We start from the raw sequence: 24,164 nt of genomic DNA on the forward strand, positions 1-24,164 counted from the left end.
GGCTTTCTGGGACTGCCTGATTTTGTTCAACCAATGACTTCCAGTTCTATTCCAGTTCATTTCCAGTTCTGCAAATGGCATTATTTCATTCCATCTTGTACATATTTTCTTTGTCCTTTCATCCACTGGCAGATACCTGGGCTAATTCCATAACTTAGCTATTGAGAACTGAACTGCAGTAAACATGAGCATTCAGGTGTTTCTATGGTATGCTGACTTTTACACAAGTTTCAAGCACAGATAATTACGCTGACTCAAAGACCTTACAGATAATCCCTTGTTTTACAGATTAGGAATCTCTTCAAAAAATAACTATAAAATGATAACCAGGTATTGAGGCAGACCTATGCTGTGCTCACATCCACGAACCATCTCATTAATGGGTGCTAAAATTGTTCTCATTTCGCAGATGAAGAAACCTGATGTTCATTAGCAGAGAGCACCAGCCAGCCAGAGAGACCGGATGTTAACACTGCTCCCTCCTTGGCTGATGAAAACAGCCCTGTCACCTGCTTGCTTTGCTCCCACATGTCCACTTTTACTCCAGAGAGCAAAGTGCTAGCCCTCTTCCTCCAGTCTCTCCCTCCACAGGGGCTCTCCTTCACCTTGCCACCTGTATGACAGTGCTCATTCTCTGGCTGCCCAGGAAACTTTCACACCTGTTCCTTTGGGCTTCCCTAGCCAGGCCACTAGTTTGGAGATTTGGGAAGTGGGGGGCAGGGTTCATGATCACCAGTACGAAATGCATTTTATATACACATGTGTATCCCTGAAACATGAGCCTTACCAAGTCACAGATGTGATGCACTCCACATCCAACACATCCTCTTCTACTCTAACAACAGCCTGTATAAAAAACTGAGGCTGGGCTGGGGATGTAGCTAAGTGGTACAATGCTTGCCTAGCAAGCAACGAATCCTGGATTCAATCCCCAGGTCAGACTCCCCCACCCCAACATAAAAGGTGTTCAGGATTCTCCAATTCTCTGATTCTCCAACACCAACTAGGTTTCCAACAATTCAATTCAATCCCAATTCCAACTCACAGAGTTAGCAGGCCCTGTAAATTACAGGTTCAGTCTCACAAAACTACAGGTACAGGCTGCAAGTCCCAGGACAGGGCAATACTTGGATCTCTCACTGACCAGCTATCAATTGGGGGAACTTAAAACCCCCTTCTCAGGTTTGATAATTCACTGGATCGATTCACAGAACTCAGGAAAACACTTTACCTACCTTTCTGGCTCATTATAGAGTATGAGATTCTGGAATGGCCAAAGGCAAGAGATGCACAGGAGATACGGAAGGGAGGCAAGTAAAGGATGCCCTGACCTCTCTGGGTGTGCCTCCTCCAGCACCTGTTCACCACCCTGGGAGCAACCTGCACCCCATCATTTAGGGACTTCTATGGAGGATTAATTACACAGACATGATTCATTAGCCATTGGTCACTGGTAATTGACCTCAATCTCCAGGTCCTCTACCATCTCTGGAGGTGGGAGGAAATAGGAAGCTAAAAATTCCAGCCATCTCATCATGGTCTGGTCTTTCTGGGGATCGTCCCCATGCTGAGACGCCCCCACCAGGAGTCATCTCATTAGCACACAAAAGATATTCTTATTACTTGGGAATGAAAGATCCCCAGGGTTTTAGGAGGTCTGTGCCAAGTACACAGAAGTCAATGTTTTAGGAGCTCTGTACCAGGAACACAGGGAACAAAGACCAAATATTTATTTTTTATTATACCACAGCAATTCACTGGATTGATTTCATTACACACCATGGGTCACAACCCACAGCTTGTAAAACCTGTGCTACAGAAGGGTTATTGAGAAAATGACTGATTTACTAGTCAATATTATCCCTAAGGATTCAAGGAAGAAAAATTTCTCAGCTCTCAGTATTGAGAAGGGGTTCACTTTTTAACAATATGTTGTTTTTTGGCTCATGAATATACAGTGTGTTCCAGACCACAGTCCCTTCTTCACACTGCCTGCCAGGAAACTCAATAGACACACTGTGGATCACATCTGATAAAATATATAGGACTCCGTGGCATGTGCTAGCCTTACCTCCAGGTAAATCTAAATCTCTCTTGTATCCTTCTTCCTTCTGCCCTCACATTCTGATTCACTCCTGCTTTAATCTGACATGTTGTACAAACGAGTAAGTGTGCTTCGTATCTATTTTGGATAAAGAATGATAACTCCTAGAGAACGAGTCTTCTGCTTCTTGATAATTCGCCTAGAAGCTTGTACAGTCCTTTCTCCCTCATGGAGGCTCAACAAATTGTAGTTCCTGGAAGAAAACAAGTCAGAATGAAGACTGCTCCCTAACGTCAGCTGACTGGGTTCTTGGCAGCAGACTGGGTCCAAGATAAACCATAGCAACAGAAACACTAAGACCCCCACCAAACGCCAAGACAACATCCACATTTTGCCAACTCTCGATTTCTCCACCTTTACATACTAATTTTCTATGTCTCCTCCATTCTGAACATGACAACAATTTGCCACCTAAGATTTGGAACCCATCACTGAGCAGCTCCTTGGATGTGGATCATTTTGTGTGGGTCACTCTGAATAATGCTGGCAGCCAGGTGGGGTCCTAGACGTGGCTTCTCTAATGCTGATCTTTGGGTATGTAGATGATTCAGAAATCAACTCTAGGGTTTAAGGTGTGTTTCTAGCACAGATAATGATTTTTCACAGATTTGTTGGTAAAAGAAAGTTTCTTGAATAAGGTGTACCAATTTAAGAGAGTGGATACACCCAGATATCTCTGGCCCCAGGCTGGGGCAATGGTCAAATATAAAACAAGTCGGTCCAAATCAGGGATTAAGACCAGAGCCTGGGTCTCATTGATGCTGATGCTTTGTACCCTGGCTGCCTTTCTGAATGAAAATCAATGGCTTCCCTGGGTCTTTTCAGAGGAATGTGCTGCCTCTTTCTGTTTGAGTGTCCACTCCTCTCGGCTACTGTGGTATAGTAATTGACATTATAGCCAAAAGAGAACTCAAGACTGATCAGAATAAGGCAGAGGTGTGCTTCAGCCTTTTCTGCCCAGAAAGTGCCCCACATTATTCTCCATGCCCTCCCTCTGACCAAAGGGATTTTTAAGAAAAGCACACATGTACTATAAGAACAAAGAATGGGAAGGTGTCTCACTTACTCTGGTAGTGCTCAAGACATCAAGTGTGAACAGAGGGAGGAAGGCCACATTCAACTAATTCCTGTGACTACTGACCACACCCACACACTTTCCCACCATTTGGAGCTTTCTGAGACCTTTTCTTTCAGACAAAACCCTCTGTATGACAATGGCGTCTGTGCCCTAAGTCAAAAATTTCTGTAATGTTCCCGTGTTTTATCTTAGACACACATGTGAATTTTGCTTTCTAACACACGTCCCTATTTCTTTCCATGAGATCTATTTCTCCCAAGTCTTTTAGTAAAATTGTTCCTCTGGGAACAGGTACCATAACTGACCCAGTAACTTGCACCTGCTTCAGAGACTTTATGGAATCTTAGCTTAGTTGACTCTAGGGAGCAGACTTTACTCTGCCATTTGTTCTTCCAGGAACTGGTCCTGAAGCCTGCTCTGCCAGGGACTCAGAAGGTAGGCCTGAGGACTAGCCTATGCCCTTATGTGGCCACCTGACTTGGACAGAAGGTTAGGTGGGCTGGCAGGATAATCTGCTCCCAGTCCACCTCTCAGTACGGGAAGGCAGGCCTTGGAGTTCATGCCAGCCCCAAAGGTCAACGAGGGCTCCCACATCGCACTGCAAGAACACATGCCAGCCCTTCAGAAGTGACCGTGTGAGCAGTCACTAACCTCCAGTCACTCTCGTTGAACCACCCCGGGTTACTCCTGGCCAAAAATTCCATGACCCTCTGGCCAAGAGATCACAAACGAGACCGGAGACCTGTGCAACTTGTTCACTTGGCCCTGGGGTTGTTGTTTTTCCCTCCCCTTAACTGGTTGCCAATGTTTAAAAATTTAACAATCAAAAGACTGACAGAGTGATTGCAGTACTGGGAATTAAACCCAGGAGTCTTCTACCTCTGAGCTACATCCCCAGCCCTTTTGTAAATTTTATTTTGAGACAGGGTCTTGCTAAGTTTACCAGGTTAGCCTCGAACTTGCAATCCTTCTGTTTTGGCCTCCCGAATAACTGAAAGTACAGGAGTACACCACTGTTCCTAGCAACAATCAAAAGATTTTTAAGCTGGGTGTGGTAGTACACACCTGTAAGCTCAGAAACTCAGGAGGCTGGACAGGAGGACTGCAAATTCAAAGCTAGCCTCAGCAACTTAGCGAGGCCCTAAACAACTTACTGAGACCCTGTCTCAAAATAAAAAATAAAAAGGGATGGGGATGTAACTCAGTGATAAAGCATCCTGGGCTAAAGCCCTAGTACCAATAATTAAAAGAGAGAGAGAGAGAGAGAGAAAGATATATATATATCTAAATATATATATATAAATATATATATATTTTTTTAAGTTGGGCAGGGTGACATATATCTGTAATCTCAGCAACTTGGGAGGCTGAGGCAGAAGGATCACAAGTATGGGGCGAGCCTCAGCAACGTAGCAGGACCCTGTCTCAAAATAAAAAATAAAAAGGGCTAAGAATGCAACTCAATGGTAAAGTGCCCCTGGGTTCAATCCCCAGAGGCCCCCCCCCCCCCCCAATTTTTTTTTTTAAAAGAGAGCTCCAGCTTTGTGGAAGTAGGGACAGAAGATCTGGCATGCAGGCCTCACCCTCCATGCATCTTCCCCCTCCAGAGAGGGCATAAGCTGTGTACTTCACCATAGTCCCCGCTGCTCCCTATCTTCTCCCAACACTGATCCAGCCCCATTCACTCATTTCCATGTGCACCTGAGCCCCGCAAGTGTCATGAGGTGCTCTTGAGCTAGTACAACTATCAGTACAAGAGGAGAACCTGAAGCCCAAGGAGGATAAACGACCTGCTCTCGATCAAAGAACGAGTTAGTTAAAACTGAACCATGTGGCAACTTGCTTTAAATGTCATAAAGACCATCTCAGTTTCAGAGAAATGTCATCATGTTAACCCCATCTTTCCTCAAGGAAAGAAAAGGACTTGGGAAAAGAGAGAGAATATTGTCCTTGCTCAACTTGAAAAGGTACCTTTAAAATATTGGCTATTCTCCTACTCAAATTCCAGGAAGCTCAAGGATTACTTGCTGATATGGATCAGAGAAGACCTTGAAGGGCCCTAAAACTTGGCAGCTCACAGCACCTACCCAGCCACCATGTCCCCTCACCTGGTAATGCACTGGAACCCTTACTTCCAATCCTGCATTTCTGGGGACATTTTCCCACTCATCCCCTTGTTCCTGTTCCAACTGCTCTACCTTCACAGGGGGACTGCAGCTGAACACCTGACAATCAGAAGAAAGGAGAGCAAGGCCCAAGGCATGACAGAAACAACCCCTTGCTCAACACGTAATTGTAACAGATCACCCAGGGACACCACGGAGCCACATCTAGGCTCGGCAAAATGTCTTATTTATTTTCAGAAAACCGTTGCTGTCGGTTGAACCAGATTAATAAATACCTTTAGGGTTTCCTCTGACAACATTCTGCAGAGTGGGCACTTTGAACCTTCAGGTCAGTGTGAGAATCATTAACAAACCCCACCCCCACCCCCACCCATGCCACCTCAACAACAGCTAACCCGACAGTGAGCCTGTGCCAGACTTGGGCCTCAGAGCTATTTGCTGGTGTCATTAAGAAAACCAGACAGACAGAATTGCTCTAGTTCCAGCCTGAGAAACTCCAAGTCCCATGGTCAAAGCAGCCTCTCTGACTGCCCTAGGTCTCTGAGGCTGTGCCACCCTGGGCCAATCCCTATCACATTTCCATTTCATCATGTCCTAGAAAACATCGCTTTTTTTCCTGACGTGGTATGATTTGTTTATTTGTGTATTAAAAGTCTCCCCTTGCAGCTGGACTATAGCTCAGTGGTAGAACACTTGTCTTGCATGTGTGAAGCCTTGGGTTCGATCTCCAGCACCATCCCCGCCTCCCAAAAAAGTCTCCCCTCCACAAAAGAGGACCTCACATGCATCATGGGCACCCTATGTACCTCCAGCCCTTCATGGCACTGAAGTGCTCTGTAAGGGCTGGGTTTGTAGCTCAGTCGTAGAGTACTTACTTGCCTAGCAAGTATGAGGCCCTGGGCTCAAACCTCAGCGCCACATAAAAAATAAATAAATAATATAAAGGTATTGTGTCCCTCTACACCCAAAAACAAAAAAAGGTGCTCCGTAAATTCATGAACAGGAAAATTTAACAGATACTACTCCTAGAGAGGCCTCAGGGCTACTCCCCAGCCCATAGAGCTGACCTGTTAAAGTGTCAGACAAAAGAGAGGTACACACCTGTGATCCCAGCAACTTGGGAGGCTGAGGCAGGAGGATCACAGGTTTGATGTCAGTCTCAGCCATTTAGCAAGACCTTGTCTCAAAATAAAAAATAAAAAGGACTGGGAATACAGCTCAGGGGTAAAGATCCTCAGGGTCCAATCCCTAGTATGCAAGAAAAAAATAAGTGTCAACCAGAGCCTGAGGTCACAAAACACACCAGACTTCCCAGAACAGGGAGTGGGTGCTAAAATCAGGGAGCCTCTCCTGAGCTGTGCTCCTGAGGTCCACTGTGCTGTGGGAAGCTGAAGATGAGTCTCAGGTCCAGACTTGTCTTCCGAGAGAGGCACTGTCGATTTTTTTTGGGGGGGTGGAGGGGGGGGGACTGGGAATTGAACCCAAGAGCACTATACCACTGAATTACATCCCCAGTTCTTTTTATTTTCTATTTTGAGACAGGGTCTAAGTTGCCCAGGGCCTCACTAAGTTTCTGAGGCTGGCCTCGAACTTGCAATCCTCCTGTCTCAGCCTGCCAAGTCACTGGATTTCAGATGTTTACCACTCTGCCCAGTTAGGGAACTCTCAGACATTTTAAAAGCTAAAATGTGGTCAGTGCCCTCTGTGAGAGGACCTACTTCTCTTCCTTGAGGGTGCTCCTCCACCCCCTGCTTTTTCCCTTCTAATAAATTTTGGTATAATTTGACTTAAAAGAAAAAAAAAAAAAAAAAAGCTAAAATGTTACAATACTTTCCCAGTGCCCTCTAGTAACAACCTCCCCTGCACCTAGTAATAAAAGGAGCCAGAGAGGAGGTTCCCCAGACCTTTCCCACCCAGGACCTCCTGTCCTCTGCTGTTCTGGGAGTAATAAAACCAACACAGACACAGCACTGTTATTCCCGAACAAGTGGCACATTCCAGGGAGTTGCTTATATTATTCTTTTGGACCTCTGCAGTATTTCACAATAAAAATGAGTAACAAAAACAGCACGATACTGGCACTGAAACAGATGTGAAGACCAATGGAACAGAAGACACAGTGACAAACCCACAGAGATACAGTCATCTGATACGCAACAAAGGTGTCAAAAACATATGTTGGAGAAAAGACAGTTTTTTAACAAATGGTGCTGGAAAACTGTATATCCAGATGTAGAAGAATGAGACTAGATCACTCTCTCACCCTGCACAGAAGTTAACTCAAAGTGTATCACAGACCTAGGAATTAGGTCAGAAACTCTGCAAATGCTAAAGGAAAATCTAGGGTCAACACTCCCACATACTGACACAAGCACTGACTTCCTTAACAAGACCCCCTAAAGCATAAGAAATAAAATCAAGAACCAAAAAGTGGAATGTCAGAAAATTAAAAAGCTTCTGCACAGCAAAGGAAACAAGAATGTAAAGAGAAAGTCTACAAAACAGAAAAAATCTTTGCTACCTGCTCCTCAGATAGAGGATTAATATCCTGAATATAAAGAACTCAAAAAACTCAACACACACACACACACACACACATACACACACACACACACAAAACCCAATTAACAAATGAGTAAAAAGAACTCAACAGACACGTCTCAAAAGAAGAAATATAAATGGCCAATAAATAGGCAAAAAACTGTTCAACATCTCTAGCAATAAGGAAAATGCAATTCAAAACCACACTGAGATTTCATCTCTCTCCAGTCAGAATGGTGATTATCAAGAATACCAATAAAAATAAACATTGGTGAGGATATAGGGGTAAAAGTACACTTATAGATTGTTGGTAGACTGCAAATTAGTACAACAGGCCTGCAAAGTAGTATGGAGACTCATCAAAAACCCAGAAATGGAACCACCACATGACCTAGCTATCCCATTCCTTTGTGTATTTCCAAAATATCTAATATCAGCATACTATAAGGATGTAACTACAACAATGTTTGTAGCAGCCCAATGCACAACAGCCAAGCTATGGGACCAGCCTAGGTGCCCATCAATAGATGATTGGATAAAGAAAATGTGGTATACATAAACAATGGAGTTTTACTCAGTCATAAAGAAAGAAATTATTGAGCTGGGGTTGTGGCTCAGTGGTAGAGCACTAGCCTAGCATGTGTGAGACGCTGGGTTTAATCCTCAGCACCACATTAAAAATAAATAAAGTTATTGTGTCCATCTACAACTAAAAATAAATTTAAAAAAGAAAAAAAGAATGAGGGCTGGGGTTGTAACTCAGTGAGAGAGTGCTCACCTAGCATGTGTGAAGCACTGGGTTCGATACTCAGTACCGCAATAAATAAAATAAAGGTCCATCAACAACTAATAAAAATTAAAAAAAAAAGAATGAATTATGGCATTTGCTGGTAATTGGAGCAAACTGGACAGCATCATGCTAAGTGAAATAAGCCAGACCCAGAAGGTCACAGGTCGAATGCTTTCTCTCATATGTGGAAGCTGAACAAAATAAGGAAAAATATGGGAGGTGGGGGTCCATGAAAATAGAAGGTAGACAGTGGAGTGGAGGAAAGGGATTGAGGGGGAGGGGGTTGGACAGAAAGGGAGGAACGATGGAATGAATCTGACCAAACTTTCTTATGTACATATATGAATATACCACAGTGAATAACACCTTTATATATATCCATAATGCATTAATTTTTTAAAAAGCTATAAATAAATGGAAGTAAGATCAACAAAGTAGAGAAAAGGGAACAGGGAGAGGGAGGAGAAGAGGGAAAGGGGAAGGACTGGGGACTGAACTGGAGCAAATTATATTCCATGCTTGGATAATTATGTCAAAATGAACTCCAATATTATGTATAAATAAATTGAACTAATTAAAAAAGATAAAATTATGAGTAAAAGTAATTCATACAGTTAGTAAAAGCACAAACACTAAAGGGAATAATGTATGAAAAAGAGTCATCTTTGCCCCCCTTTCCCTGGGTCTTGCTCCCAAGAGCCAATTCTACTAACGGTGTCTTTCTTCATCCTTCTGTGCATATACACAAGCACTGGTCCATCTAGGAAGGCTTTGATAGAAGCATCACAAGTCAAGGCCAGACTTAGCACTGAGTGACACCCTATATCAAAATTAAGTTTAAAAGGGCTGGGAATATAGCTCAGTAATAGAGCACTTGTCTGGCATGTGTGAGGCCCTAGGTTCAACCATAGGGGGGGAAAAAAAAGCACATGACCACCCACACACAAAGCATCTGTCCATGCCTTTCTTTCCCCTACCTGCTATACTATCTCTAAGATCTTTCCAACTAATTCAGAAATTAATTTACCCCAAGATGAAGGCTGAAAACTCTCCTCCTGTTTTACTGAGTGCTCACGGGATCAGCCAATGTGACGTTGCTGATCATGCCATTCACTCATTCAGAGGCAGACTACAGAGGCAGAGAGCCCTTCGGTCTTGTACCTCTTTCCAAATACTCAGTTGGCATGTTTATTTTTCTCAACAACCTCCCAAGAAACTTCTGGGATCCTCACAGTCCCCAACAGCGTAGGTGATTCCTTGGGAACACCTGCCATCCATAACCTTGCAAACATTTTGGTGCCCACCCCAACCCCTGAAATCCCTGAAAATTTTGGAAAGCTCCAAGGGAATTACAATTTTGAGCAGGCAAATTAAGCCCCCTTCCCTGCCAGGTTTTGGGGTTCTGGGGTCCCTGAAAGTATTCCTTATCTCTTCCTGAGGCACCCACCTGTCAAACTTACCTGGAAAGCAGGTAGAGTACCCACCTTGACCATCCACTGTAAAAAGTGGCAAGGGGGTAACAGAGCCTCCTCTATAACTGAAGGAAGAAGAAACTCTGCAGTCTTAGTAAACAAAAGAAAGCTGGCACAGTGTCTTGTGTTTTATTAAAGGGTATGGGGAGGATTTATAGCTGCCTAGGCATGGGTAAGACTTCACTGTGTTCTGAGCTTGAGAAGGAACCTTTTTCCATCTGGCATACCACTGAGTGTCCCAAAAGCACAGGGTTACACTGCATCCCTCTCATGCACTTATTCTTTTGTTGTTTCGTTTTCAGAGAGGGCCTCACTATATTGTCCAGGCTGACCTTGAACTCCTGTGCTCAAGCCATCCCCCTGCCTCAGTCTTCTGAATCACTGGGACCCAGGCATGTGCCACCATGCCTGGTTTATGGTCCCTCTCATTAGAAAAGGGGACACTGTCAATCAAAATGCTCAAGATCCATCTTCCTGCCCTGCTCTCCCTTGTACATTCAACACACATTTACCAAGCAGTGATCTTCACCAGGCAGCAGAGAAAACAGTCAGGACCTATAGAAAGCAAGGAAAATAAAAACTAAGGCAAGAGCTGGACTTCAGAATAGGACGGCTGACACTCCACTGTCCATGGTACCCCTTCCCAAGCACAGTAAGGGTGGGCAAAATATTTGTCTTTAACAAAACCAAGCTCGAAGCAAGAAAGAACATGCTCCAGGTACCAGACAGAGGTGGGACTCCAAGGCAGACACAAGAGCCAGTCCTAGGAGCATAGGACAGAGACGGATAGGCCTCGGGAGGCCTGGGCTCCCAGCGGAGGCAGTGAGGCCAGAGACACCTACTTCAGAAGGTTTTCCGCTCCTGTCCGCATGCGTACAGCCTTCAGGATCTGCTGATTCAAAGCAGCCCTTTGATTCTGCAGTTTGCTCCGACCAGTTTGTGCAAGGGGATTACAACCCTAAGGGAAAAATAATAAGAGATGCCCAATCAGTCACTCCAAAAATGACGACGATATTTAACAGAACAGAAAAATGTTTACCAAAAATAACCTCTCAAAGTAACATCAAAGAGAAAAACAGAGAGTTGGGTGCGGTGGCACATACCTACCATCCCAGTGGTTTGGGAGGCTGAGGCAGGAGGATCCCAAGTTCAAAGTCAGCCTCAGCAACTTTGTGAGGTCCTAAGAAACTTAGCAAGACCCTGTCTCTAAATAAAATATATAAAGGGCTGGGGATATGGCTCAGTGGTTAAGCACCCCTGGGTTCAATCCCCGATACCAAAAAGAAGGGGTGGGGGAGAGGGAAAAAAGAGAGAAAAAATAAAATAAAATAAAGTAACATAATTTAAAAATGCATAAAGCATTGAAAAGTATAAAGAAAATTTAAAAATCACTCATAATAACACAACTCTAAAACAGCCATTGTGAATTGGTCTCTTTCCAACCTATTTTACATGCATGTTATTATTTTCTTTTAAAGATATTTTCTTTGGTGCATTGTAGTCACACATAATAGGTTCATTTTGACATGTCCATAAATACATATACCATAGTTTACTACATTCCAGTCCCAAGCATGTTCCTCTTTTCTACATCCATGGCTGTGTTGGGAGTTCTCAAGACCACTCTCAAGCTGGGAGATTCACCACAAAGACTCACAGGAGCTGGGCACAGTGGTACATGCCTGTAATCCCAGCAGTTGGGAGGCTGAGGCAGGAGAATCACAAGTTCAAAGCCAGCCTCAGCAACTTAGGGAGGGCTCTAAGCAACTTAGCAAGACCCTGTCTCTAAACAAAATATAAAAAGGGCTGGGGATGTGGCTCAGTGGTTGGGTGCCTCTGAGTTCAATCCCTAGTACCAAAAAAAAAAAAAAAAAAAAAAAAATTCATAGGACTAGGCATATTGTACTTATGATCAAGACTTATCACAGCAGCTTAGTAAGGTTGCACAGACAGTTCAGAGAAATCATGCAGGCTTCCTTTATGTTTTCTCCCACCTATGATGGGTCACATAGCACATTCTTTCCTAGAACCAAAAATGCAACAGCTCCACCCAACTTAGTCCATTAGAGAAACTGCCCAGGATGTTTTATTGGGTGCTGATCACAAAGGCCTCCTCTGCCTAACATGTACTAAAATTCCAGATTCCTAGAAGAAAAGCAGGTAGTCATCATCAACCACACTTTTGTACCACCAGTCTAGACAAAGTGAAACCTTATCAGTTAGGGAATTAACTCGAACACTCTAAGGACCAGGTTTCCAGAAGTCAGCAAGGGTCAACCTTACAAAATAGGCCTTCCTATGGTACATACACTTTGTCAGGTTTTTGTTTGTTTGTTTTGTACTAAGGATTGAATCAAGTAGTGCTTTACCACAAGGCTACACCCCCAGCCCTTTTTATTTTTTTATTTCGAGACAATGTCTCAGTAAGTTGCTGAGGCTGGCCTCAAACTTGCCATCCTCCTGCCTCAGCCTCCAAATGACTGGGATTACAGTTCTATGCCACCATGTCCAATTATGACATGGTTTCATATGGAAGTATGTTTTGATTCTATGGGGCTATCTGCCCATTTTTCAAAGTCACTATGCTAATTTACATTTCCATTAGGGTTCCAACTTATCCATATATCAGCAATACTTGTAAGGGTCTTTGTATTGTATGTATGTGTGTGTGCACACACACATGCATAGTGCCTTGTGCATGCTAGGCAACTGCTCTAACACTTGGCTACACCCCGGACTTATCATTTTTACTATAACTATCCTAGTGTATGCTACTGCACACACTTGTGGTTTGGGTCTGCCATTTCCCTGATAGTCAGTGATGATGAACATCTACATCTCATCATGAGCTTGGGCTGGGGCATAGCTCAATGATAAAGCACTGAGTTAGCATGCTTGAGTACCTGAGCTTGATTCTCCTCACCAAGAAATAAAACATCGCTCTGCTCATTTCAGTCTACAGCTGGGATCCTGAACCCTGACTAATCCTGCACAGGTAAGGGTTCTTGCCTCACATCAGTCTCCTTGGTCACTGGTCAGATAAGCAGTAAAAGTCTTTTCATAGGCTAACTGGCCATAGTAGATGTTCTCTGGAGAAATATCAATACATAGTTTGCCCATTTCTGAGCTGGGCTATCTGCTTTTTATTTGTTGAGTTCAAAAGTATTAGTTTTAGCTGGGCTTGGTGGTACATGCCTGTAATCCCAGAAACTCAGGAGGCTTAGGCAGGAGGATTCCAAATTCAAAGTCAGTCTCAGCAACTTGGCAAGATCCCTTCTCAAAATAAAATATTAAAAGGGCTAGGGATACGGTTTAGCAGTAAAGTTCCCCAGTATGGCAAAAAACAAAAAACAAAACAAACAAAAATCCCATTCTTCCAATTTGCAGGCGTACTATTAGTGATATATGGTATACTTTTTTTAATAAAGTAAAGATCACTTAGATTCCTTCTTTTTTTCAGTGAATTTTCTACTTGTGTTCTCTGTGTATATTTTCCTGGGGTATTTGGATTACATTGTTTCATCCTATTAAGTTTAAGATCAGAAACAAAGTTTCATTTAAACCTAATGAAGTTCTCCCCATCCCACACAGGTAGAAGCTCAGGGATCTGAGTTAGGACCACATTCTTTGTTGAAGCTTATCTGTAAGGCTGGGCACTGTGGCTACTCCCTGGGTGTGGCCTGGCAGGCAGTATTCCACGACGAGATTGCCCTTTCTCTCCAACTGCGTCACTGCAGTCTCAGTTCTGCACACACCTAGCCTCCCCAACTTTACTCAGAGCCACGCCCACAGCCTGAACCCCTGGCAGGAAGAAAAGAGGCCGGTTACCAAGGTTACTATAACCAACTTTCTCAGAAGTCCCCATTATCAGTGGCCTTTTAGATTAGTGGGTCGGAAATGAGTTACATTTCACTTGCCATGAAGATTTCTCCTTCTCACTTCCCAGCAGGTCACCATTATTTGTCCCCCACACAGCCCCCCACCTAGTTCTCCCTAACTTACAAGAACATTTCCTCCTGAGTTCAATTTGCACAGATATTCAGAATCCGATTTGGAAGGAATCTTAAAGTTAGTACCTTTTAAACCATTAAACAATCCCTGATTTAAGCTTAAAACCAGAAAGCTAATTGTCTTTTTTCAGCTATAAGACAAAAATGTCTTTAATATTAAGCTAATTTAACATTACAGGGTTAAAATAATTGTTGGTCTCTTTCCACTTCTGAAAATTACCATGAAGGGCTGGTTCAGGCTGGTTCAGAATTACATGGTTCACCAGTGCTGCATTTTATTTTACAAAGAAGCTTTAATAACTAATTCCTTTATGTACATTCCCAGAGCTCAGATAAGCAGCCATCAGAGCATACGGATAAGAACTTTTTCCTGCTCCTATACTTTACCCAACTTCTGGAATCACTACGCCCTAACCAGCCCACAGATGCAGGGTCAAGTTTCTAGATAAGGCATAGGAATGTTTAGGATTAGATCTGACTGAGTAATTGGACCCAAAACTACATTACTTCTTACTGACAGGCAGGAATGCTGGGCCCTGCTAGGAACCACAGAAACACACCAGGCTACTTGGAAATTTTCCTGAAAGGTAAATCTGGGCAAGACATCTGGAAACCCCACCCCCTGGTATCATCAGAGGCTGTGAATGATCACTAGCTCCTTCTAGGGGGTTCTTTTCCTAGGGAGCCCCCACAGTGGTTACCCACACATTTCTTCTCCTGATATTACCTAGTAACAAGGCCCTAGCCCTACAAACACAGCTTCTGGGCCAGCGCCTGCCACTCAGTGGCATTCTCTCATTCATGATGGGAACGTAGAGCAGCTCCCAAACTGGAATACGGGCTTGCACCAGGTACCAGGGGCACCAACTGAGTTGTCCTGGCCTTGAGGGTCACTGTTGACAAACCCCTACAACATAGTGAGACTTTATCCTACACACAGTGTATTAGGTTCCCTCGCCAGGATTAGGTTCAAGCATTTCCATCCATCTTGAAATGTGACAGGATGGCTGCACAGCAACCCCCAAGAAAAGCAAGCACTGAGTGTCAGTATCATCACTAGCTATGTGGGCATCTCCCAAGGGTCAGACATCTATGTGGACCCTGGGACAGCATTTCAGCTCCCACAGGTTTGAGGCAAGGTGAGCTAACAGAGACTCTGGAGTAAGTAAAGGCTGGAGCGGGTCTGCAGCCCATATACTTCCTGCCACTTTGAGAAGACATATGAGGCAGGCACAGTGGTAGCAATGTGTGGGGAGGATGGGGCAGCTCACCTGCCAACCCCCAGGTTTCCCTCCATGTGCCCCCTGGCTCAGGGCTGCCCAGCATTACCCCACATCCTTTGAGGAACAGTACAACTCATGCCCCTCTCCCACTTTGGAGCCCATGATGGTCAGGGGTGGTAAATACCTGTTCTCTTAACCTGCTTTCCAAAAGGAAGAACATTTGACTTATGCCTGGCCAGCTGGAAAGGCATGTCGCTTACTCTGAGACTGGTTCAGGGATATGCACATGATACGTGACAATCAGACTCAAACACAGCTCATCAAGAAGTTGCTCTCGGGCTGGGGAGATAGCTCAGTAGGTAGAGTGCTTGCCGTGCAAGCACAAGGCCCTGGGTTTGATCCCCAGCACCCCCCAAAAAAAAAAAAGAAGTTGCTCTCACTGGGCACAGTGGCACCTGGCTATGATTCCAGGAGGCTGAGGCTGGAAGATGACAAGTTCTAGGCCAGTCCAGACTACTTACCAAGATCCTGTCTCAAAACAACAAATGAAATGGTTGGGGATGTAGCTCATTGGTAGAGCACACCTAGGTTCAATCCCCAGTACTGAATTAAAAAAAAAAAAGAGGCCCTCATTGGCCTTAAACTTAGAAAGATAGAAGACTAGGCCGGGGTAGCCATATTTCTTCCAGTAAGGGAGTATCTCCCCAGAAATGGAACCATCCCAGACCTGAGAAGCAGCTTGAGTGAAGCATTTGAGCCCTTGATCAAGTCAGGCCTGAAGTCATTCCTCTGGATTTCTCAGTTTACAGGAACCGATTCATTCCCTTCCTTACTAAAGCTATTCCTTTTTTTTTTTTTTTTTAAATTATTGAGGTATAATTTACATATAATAAAATACACATATTTTTAAGCATATTGTTTCTTAAGTATGGATAAAGGTGCATATCTGCAGAGTTACCACTCCTATCAAAATATAGAACACTTTCAACACCCCTACGTGGCCCACACCCTGACATCCATCACCACACATTTCTGTCTGTTCTACAACTTTGTGAACAAAATTGGATAGTATGCATTCTTTTGTGTCTGGCTTATTTCACTCAAAATCATGTTTTGAGATTCACCAAGGTGGTTTCATTCAGTGATCTGCTCCTTTTTTAGAGCTGAGTCAAGTTTCAGGGATGTGTTTACCTGCCTTAGCCACTTTGGGTTGGAAATTCCAGCACCTGCAACTAAAAAACTTCTAACTAGAATACGTTTACCAAGACTGAAAACTTTTTGTGTCATGTCCTTAAGAGTATCGTCAGATTATTCACCTGTAAACAAGTATTTAATAGTAATACCTAAGCAAAAACTGGAGCCTTGCTTAAATTGGAAGAAACAAGAGATTCTGGTAGACACTGACACTGGCCAGGCCATCTAGAAGACAGGGTGCGGTCTTTCCTACCCCCCTGGGGCCCACTCTACGCAGGGCCTAGTGCCAGCCTTCTTTCCACCCTGGGGCACCAGTGAGGACCCTTCTTACAGTCAAAGACAAAGTCCACATGTATATGTGTTTCCAGCAAATTTAAGGCAAAGTACAAGCTTGAGATGTAAAGATCAGGAGTAAAACTGAGCATGTGGGGACAGGGCAGGGCTGGGGTAGCTCTGGGCCCAAGACCTCACATAGGCCACAGAGGAGGGCAGGTGCTTTTAGTTGTTTCTCCAGCAAGGATACTTTCTCTGCCTTTCTCATTTCTTCCTGGTTATGCAATTCCTTAACCACCAAAATCTGGAAAACAGAATTGTTTGTTTATGAAGTGGTCAAAGCTGTCAACCAGAGAGCACAAAAATAGCATGTGATACCCTGCAATACACACATACATCTAATTTAACTTTTCACCACACTGGAGAATCAGGGCAGGCTGGACGTGGAGAATCTGTCTTTTCCACGTCCAAGAAAAAAAAAAAAAAAAAAACCATGAATTTTGCACTTGTAAATAGCCCTCCTGCCCTTCCAGGATCTCAGCCAGGTTTGGGCTGGTGGTGGAGGGGAAGGCCCAGCTGCCTCCCTCCAGCATCCCAATCCATTCTTATGGGAGTGGGGGGTAGGCATGACATGAATAACTAGAGATTCCCTGCAGTGAGTTTTAGAAATCTGTAAAAATGCCTACTGTGTGCCAGTCACTGTAATTTTTCAATATATTAAATAACAAAGTTTTTACTGTGCCTGAAATCACCAAAATCTCCATGAATGAAATGTTTTTTCCAGACCCAACCAATGGCCTGCTAATTCCAATCAATCAATCACAGTTAATATCCTGGTCTAGAAGGTGTCTGGAGTGGTATTTGTATGTGACCTTGAATTTGTATATTTCTATGATTACTTTTTTATTAATTTGTTACTTTTTAATGCAAATAATATTGGAGAAAAATAAATGACATCTGAAATTGTTTTGATCCCCTGCCCTTTTCTCGTCTTATAAGTAAATCGAAACGTGCAATTTTTCCAAAGGATTAAGGCCATAATGAACTCTTTGGATCTCATTGGAAAGGCCAAAGGGACTCACATCATTCACCATGGTCTCTCTCTCTCCCTGATGCTCCAGGAAAACCCCAGCTCCCAGCTAACACCCCCTGCTGCCCTCTGCCAGATACCCAGTCCTCTGCCTGAGTTGCACCTGCGGTTCCACTGTGCTCTGTGGCCACCTCCAAAGTAGCCTTTGTGTCAGGAGACTCTAGTGCCTAAGCCAAAGGAGGAAGTGTTGATCAGGATAAAGTCAATGCCCAATAGCATCAGGTGGTGTGTTGGCAACTGTCCAGATAGCCCCAGGAAACAAGGGACATTTACAGTGTTATAGCTCATCACATTGACTCTCCTCTGAGTCACCCTGAGAATTTCTATTTCTGCCAGGGGACTCCTCTTGGCCAGGATCCCACAGCGTGAGAAGTATTAGGCAGGCCTCTAGGTTGTTGGTGTGCCCCAGGGCAGCTAGAACCCTTAGCAAAGCTGTGGGCAGCCTGAGTCCAGCCTGGCCTTTCAGACTTGGCTTAGCCCATGGAGGATTATCAAGGGTTAGGATCACCAACTCCCAAACCCCTTCCATTTACTCCCGCTCCATCTGGGAAAGGATTAAGGCTCCAAACAGCTGTTGGAGGGACAATACCAATACTCAATAAAGCTGCAGTTGCTGATCCCCCAGGAACTATGCTGTGCTTGGTGGACTCCGACCATCAGTAGTAGGCTTCCCTACGCACAAGCTGTGCTCATAAATGACACACACAACTGTCTAACATGAAATCAGATTCTCCTCCCTGCTAAGATAAACCAGGAGGAGATTCTGAGTTGAAAAAAAAAAAAAAAGAATTCTCCTTCCTTCTCTGCTGGAGCCTCCAGGAAGCCCAGAGTAAACAGGGGCCATAAACCAGGACACAATGAACCCTGAGGCCCTGTCCAGCCAGCCAGTTTCTGTGAACAAGAAACAACTTCTTCTCCAGCTCTTGAATAAAAACAATGGAGTTAAATTCATTTCAGGGCATTTGTGTTCCCTAAGGATGAAGAGGCAGAGATAACAAGTGACAATGCTGGACTTTGTACTGACTCTCTCCTTCCACATGGTGCTAAAACCTTTCATTTAGGGCCTTTCAGCAGTCCTGGGGAAAGTCTTTCTCTATTTTTTTTCCCCCCAGCTGGTGTTCTTGTGGCTGAGAATAAGTTTTCATGAGGGCGGAGGGGTATGGGGCTACAACCCTAAGGGGCAAAGGGAACCCTAGAAAAGGGATAGGAATCTGCTATCAGGATGCAGCTCCTGGAAATTTAACATTACTGTGCATTTATCTACTCGTCAGAGAACACGTTCTTCCCAGACTCTCAGTAGAAAAAGCATAAAAACCCTGGGGAGGAAAAAGCTGGTAGTCCTTTTAAGAATTTATAGTAATCTTATAGAATTATACCTCTATTTAAGTATAATAATTTCATATGAAAAAATACAGTGAGAAGTCAGAGAAAGACATGATGATGTGACAGACCAAAAATCTTTTTTTTTTTTTTTTAATTTAGAGACCTCCCAAGTTGTCAGCCTAGACCAAGACGGCGGAGTTTGTAATAATGGTGTCCATGCCTGACCTGGGGCTTATTTTTTATCCTCTAGCTCTGTCCAGCCAACTCCTACATGACCCCAAGAAGACCCTAATTTAAGAAGGATATCCTCTTCCCCACCAGTTATTATCTTGCATATTTAGGGACCAGGGTCATCTGGTGCAAGGGGCTTTTGAGCACTTAGGTTTCATTTTATGTGTGAATCACACAAAGCAGAGCTGCAGCTCTCTCTGCCTCCTTGGCCAGCCTGGCTGAAGCATCAGCAATGACAGTAAGGTCCAGGGGTTGGCTGGGGTTGGCTCAGCTATAGAATGCTTGTCTAGCATGCTGAGGCCCTGGGTTTGATCCCCAGCACTGAAAAAAGATTAAAAAACGAAAATAAAGTCAGGGTCCAATGTGTCCCAGAACCTGGTGAGGATCAGATATAGAGCTTTTTGAATGAATGGAGCAGAAGGACATTTTAAAGAAGAAAGGAAGGGGAGGCAGGTTGAAAGAGAAGTTTGATTTTACTAGAAATGAATTTGATCCTGTGTGCAAAATCTCAAGTCCAAAGACAGCGTGGGGGAATTGTATGAAGTCCTGACCGCTATCCCTGGTTAGCTCAGCCACCCAACCCACTCAGCAGCTGCTTCCAATCCTTACCTCCCCTGCTTGTGCTCTTTCTCCCTGAAACGCAGACTGTCTCCCCACCTAACTTTTTCTTCTTTAGCTTTAAAAGATTTTAGACTTCCTCATTCTAAAACAAGCCTGCAGGGCCTGGGTGTAGCTCAGTGGCAGAGTGTTGCTTAGCATGTGAAGCCCTGGGTTCCATTCCCAGCTCCACAAAAATAATAAATAAATAAAGTCAGGCTTAGTGGTACATGCCCCGTAATCCCAGCTATTCGGGAGGCTTAGGCAGGATGGCAGATTGGAGGCCAGCCTGCACAACTTGTGGAGACCCTGTCTCAAAATAAAATAAAAAGGGCTGGGAATGCAGCTTAATGGTAGAGTGTTTACCTAGCATGTGTGAGGCCCTGGGTTCAGTCCCCAGTACAACAATAATAATAAAATAAAACAAGCCTGCCTTCTCTCCTCTGTGTCCCCATCTCCCTCCAGCAACTCTCTTCTCTGCCCTTCCCCCCCACAGGACACACTAACTTTTGTCCCCAGCCCTCCTGCTACTCATTTTCTCACAACTCCCTGAGAGACTAATCAAAAATTCTCCAGTGCTCCTCTGGCTTGTCAACCTCACCTGCCCAGCTAACAAGACTTGCCTCTCAGCTTCCTTAACACCACCACCCTCCTGGCTTGCCTCTCATCTCTCCACCTATCCCTTAAGTAGGAGTATTGTTCCCTTCTGCCCCAGGTCCCTTCATTCAATATCCCAACTGCCTCCCACACTGGTGCCTTCCAAAGGTGCATCTCCAGCCAGAAGCGAGTAGCTACCAGATCCCTGGTGCACTGGAACCCACTTGGATATCCCAAAAGTGGCCTCAAATTCACCTGCTCTGCATACTTTGGAGCCTGCCTGCAGTGCCTTCCCCACCATATCCAATCCCATCTAAATGATAATGTCTTTGCCCATCATTCCAATCTCCTCACTGGGATCCCTGCCTTTGGTATGGACCCCTTGTCTGAGTTGGGGCGCAAGCTAGTAGGAAGGACTGAAGCCATCAGCAGGCTGTATCAGAGTAGGAAGGGCAAAAATGATTGGGATTACAGGGGGCTCAATGTCCCCAACTCTGCCCTGCCTGTCTCTACCACAGCTTCTCAGTTACCATGACCCACTAACCACTCAGCTGTATAAAGGGTCTTTCTCTGATGCAAATCTCACATGTCTGGGACTGCTTTAAATACGTCAATGGATTACCAAAGTTCCCTGGTTCCTGGGATATGTGAGCCTGAACTGCCTCATTCCCACTTGCACTTTCACATCAGGGGGTCCCTGACAGGCATTCACAATCCCATGCCTTTGCTCAGGTCGACCCTCTACCTGAAGTGCTCTTCCTCTCCTTCACCTGTGCAACATCTACCTTTCCTCCAGTGAGCATTTGTCTTAAGTCAAACTTTCTCAGGTCACAGATCAGGAAAGGGTCAATGTCAGCACCTTTTCTTTTCCTCATACAAAGAACACCCTTTGGGCTGGTATGACTTAACTCAGACACAGCACAATGATCATTACAAGGTCTCGTGTTCAAAACAGATGCTCCTCATGGTAAAGCAGTGATTCATCTTATTTTGCACTCATCCACCAGCAAAGAAACTGCATCTGAAAAACACCCAACCTTGAATCCTTTTCCTTTTCCTGTGCATGTCTGTTCTCCCCTGGAACTCACAGTCCTGAATGGCACCCCCAGAAAACCTGTCCTGAAACCATCACCCTCAAAGGTGTGCTCCATCCTTCCTGACATTTCTCCCCAGATACTGCCATAGGTTCACAAAGTCACTGTTCAGAAGACAGACAATCCAGAGAAGAACTAACGTTGCAGAAAGGCAGCAACTTTCTGGAGGCTACAAAGCAATTTTGTGGGGGTGGCAGTCAGGCCCTGGGGCACTAGGACCAACATCTAGGGATTCCCAGGCCAAGCCTCCTTCTGCAATTCTATGGCCTGTGATCCTCTGTCCCAAATGCCACACATAATTAGAAGTTATAATCCTGTAATTCCATGATGACATCTTTTAACTTAAATATACTGCAAAACAATTTTTTAAATGCTAAAGTAACTTAACAAAAAAGACTTTTTCCCACTCTGTCCCCACCTGTTTCCAGATTCCCCCTCCTGTCCTGTTGTCACTGCTCCTCACTAATGAGCAAAAAGTCCAAAGCTGTCAATATGCGGTAGATGAAGGAAGATGACACAACTACTGGTGAACTGAATGGCTAGGTTTTGAACAATTAACAATCGATTGTTCTGGAGGAAACAGTTTCACTTCCCTATTTGTAATTACGGTCGTATCTGTCATAAAAATAACAACGACAATCTCTCAATCCACCCAGTGATCCCTGGCCAAGCGCCAAAGGCTATTTTTAGACTCACCCAGGACCACCAAGAAGAAAGGTGTGAAAGGTGTCCCTGTGACTCCCCGCTTCAAAGCATCTTTGTGGACCAGGCCCTGTCACCTTTGGGGAATTTCCAGCGTCCCTGTTGGCACGGACTGGGGTAGGTTTTTTGGTTTTGTTTGGCATTGGGGATTGAACGCACGGGTGCTCTACCAATGAGCTACAATTCCCCAGTTCTTATTTTGAGATGGGGTCTTGCTAAATTGCTAAGGCTAACCTCGGAATTTGCAAATCCTCCTGCCTCAGCCTCCCGAGTCGCTGGCATTACAGGCTTGCACCACCACTCCCAGCCTGGGGTTGCTTTTGATGTACTGAGCTATGAACTCCAGGGGAGCAGGCAGTGTTGAATGCGAGGAGCGCCTGGACTAGCCAAGCAGCCAAAGCCCTCACTCGCCGACCGGGTTTCTCAGGCAACCAAATAAATCCGCTTTAGCATAAAGCGAGAAGAGGCAGGACGGTCGTGCTTAGGCCCTTCTGGGCGAACCGGGACAAATAAGAATACGGCAGCCGAGGTCTCCTTCCCCCAGCCGCTCCCCTCTACGTACTAAGAAATCGAAGAGGCGTTCACTGAAGCATTTTGGAGGAAAGAAGAGAACGCCAACCCGCCAGGGATGGTCTTTCCCTCTCCTACTCGCGACCCCGCCTAGCGCTCTGGTGGAAGTTGGGCTCGGGTCGCAAAGCGCCTAGAGGCCGAGGGCGCCAGCGCAGCTAGTAACAGGTCCTTTCTTCGGATACGCGGAAGCACCCTTCAGACCCCGGACTCGGCTTACACCTGCTCAGGAGCAGCACCCTGGCCCGCCCTCCGCAGCCGGCTGCCACCTGTTCCGGGAGTCCGGTGCTCAGCGGCCCGTTTTCTGCCTTCCTCCCTTAGGTCCAGTCCGCACCAGACCAGCGCGCCTCCCCGCCCCGGCCTCGCTCGACGGACCCCGGTCGCTCCACAGCCTGGGAGTAGGAAGTCTGGGACCCCTCAGACTCGCCACCCACCCGAAGCCGCCCACCTTCCGAAAGTAGTCATCGCCCTCCTTCTCCAGCGGCTGGGGGGCCGCAGGCAGCAGCGCGTGGGTCATGCTGGCAGCGCGGGCGCGGAGGGTGGACTGAGGCGTAGCGACAGCCGCGAGCCCCAGAGGGCGCAGGCCCCGCCCCGCCCCGCCCAGGAGCCCGCCCCGCGACCGCCCCTCCAGCCCCGCCGGAGGCCAAGTCCTGGAGCCCTAGAGAACCGCCCCGCTCCTCCGAGACCACACCCTCATCCCCGCCCCGTCCCGGGAGTCTGCGGGTTGCAAACCTTTATCCTTTTCAAGTGCGAGACCGCGCCGGTGGTTAGCACCTGGCAACACCAAATCCTGGGGCCCCTGGCGCGCCTCCCTCAGGGCTCTGAGTCTAGAGGGCATCGTTGTTAGCTCAACTCTGTGAGCCCCGCGGTGGCTCAGGGGACAGTGCAGGGGGGTCTCAGCTGCAGCTGGGGATTCACCCCTTGCTCTGGAGCCCTGGGAGTAAATGCGGAGGGCTAGTGCTCTCTACCCCCAGGAACGCGGACTCCAGGGAAACAGTGATCAGACCCGACGCCACGTATGCACCGCTGGGCTCTGGGTCCTGGGGTCAGGCAAAGCCTTCTGCCGAGGGGGACCTTGGAGCGGAGTCGGAGACTCTGCGCCACCGAGCGACTTAGCTGGCTGACTTGAGTTTATGGCGCTGCGACCAACCT

At 45.6% G+C, this 24,164-nt stretch overlaps 1 protein-coding gene across 1 annotated transcript in view; it reads right to left on the bottom strand.

The window, feature by feature from the left end:
* The window catches only part of RHPN2 (rhophilin Rho GTPase binding protein 2), a 63,124-nt gene extending 39,541 nt beyond the window's left edge, over positions 1-23,583 (bottom strand). Inside the window, exons 1-2 of the mRNA XM_079119909.1 lie at positions 23,461-23,583; positions 10,954-11,069 (exon numbers count right to left, since the gene is read on the bottom strand). Of these exons, the coding sequence (XP_078976035.1) occupies positions 10,954-11,069; positions 23,461-23,529 (185 nt within the window). The 5' untranslated portion in view covers positions 23,530-23,583. The remainder of the gene's footprint in view (positions 1-10,953; positions 11,070-23,460) is intronic.
* Positions 23,584-24,164: the final 581 nt, after the last annotated feature.

This window comes from Sciurus vulgaris, assembly GCF_902686455.1.
Source record: "Sciurus vulgaris genome assembly, chromosome: 17".
In the NCBI taxonomy this organism is placed as follows: domain Eukaryota; kingdom Metazoa; phylum Chordata; class Mammalia; order Rodentia; family Sciuridae; genus Sciurus; species Sciurus vulgaris.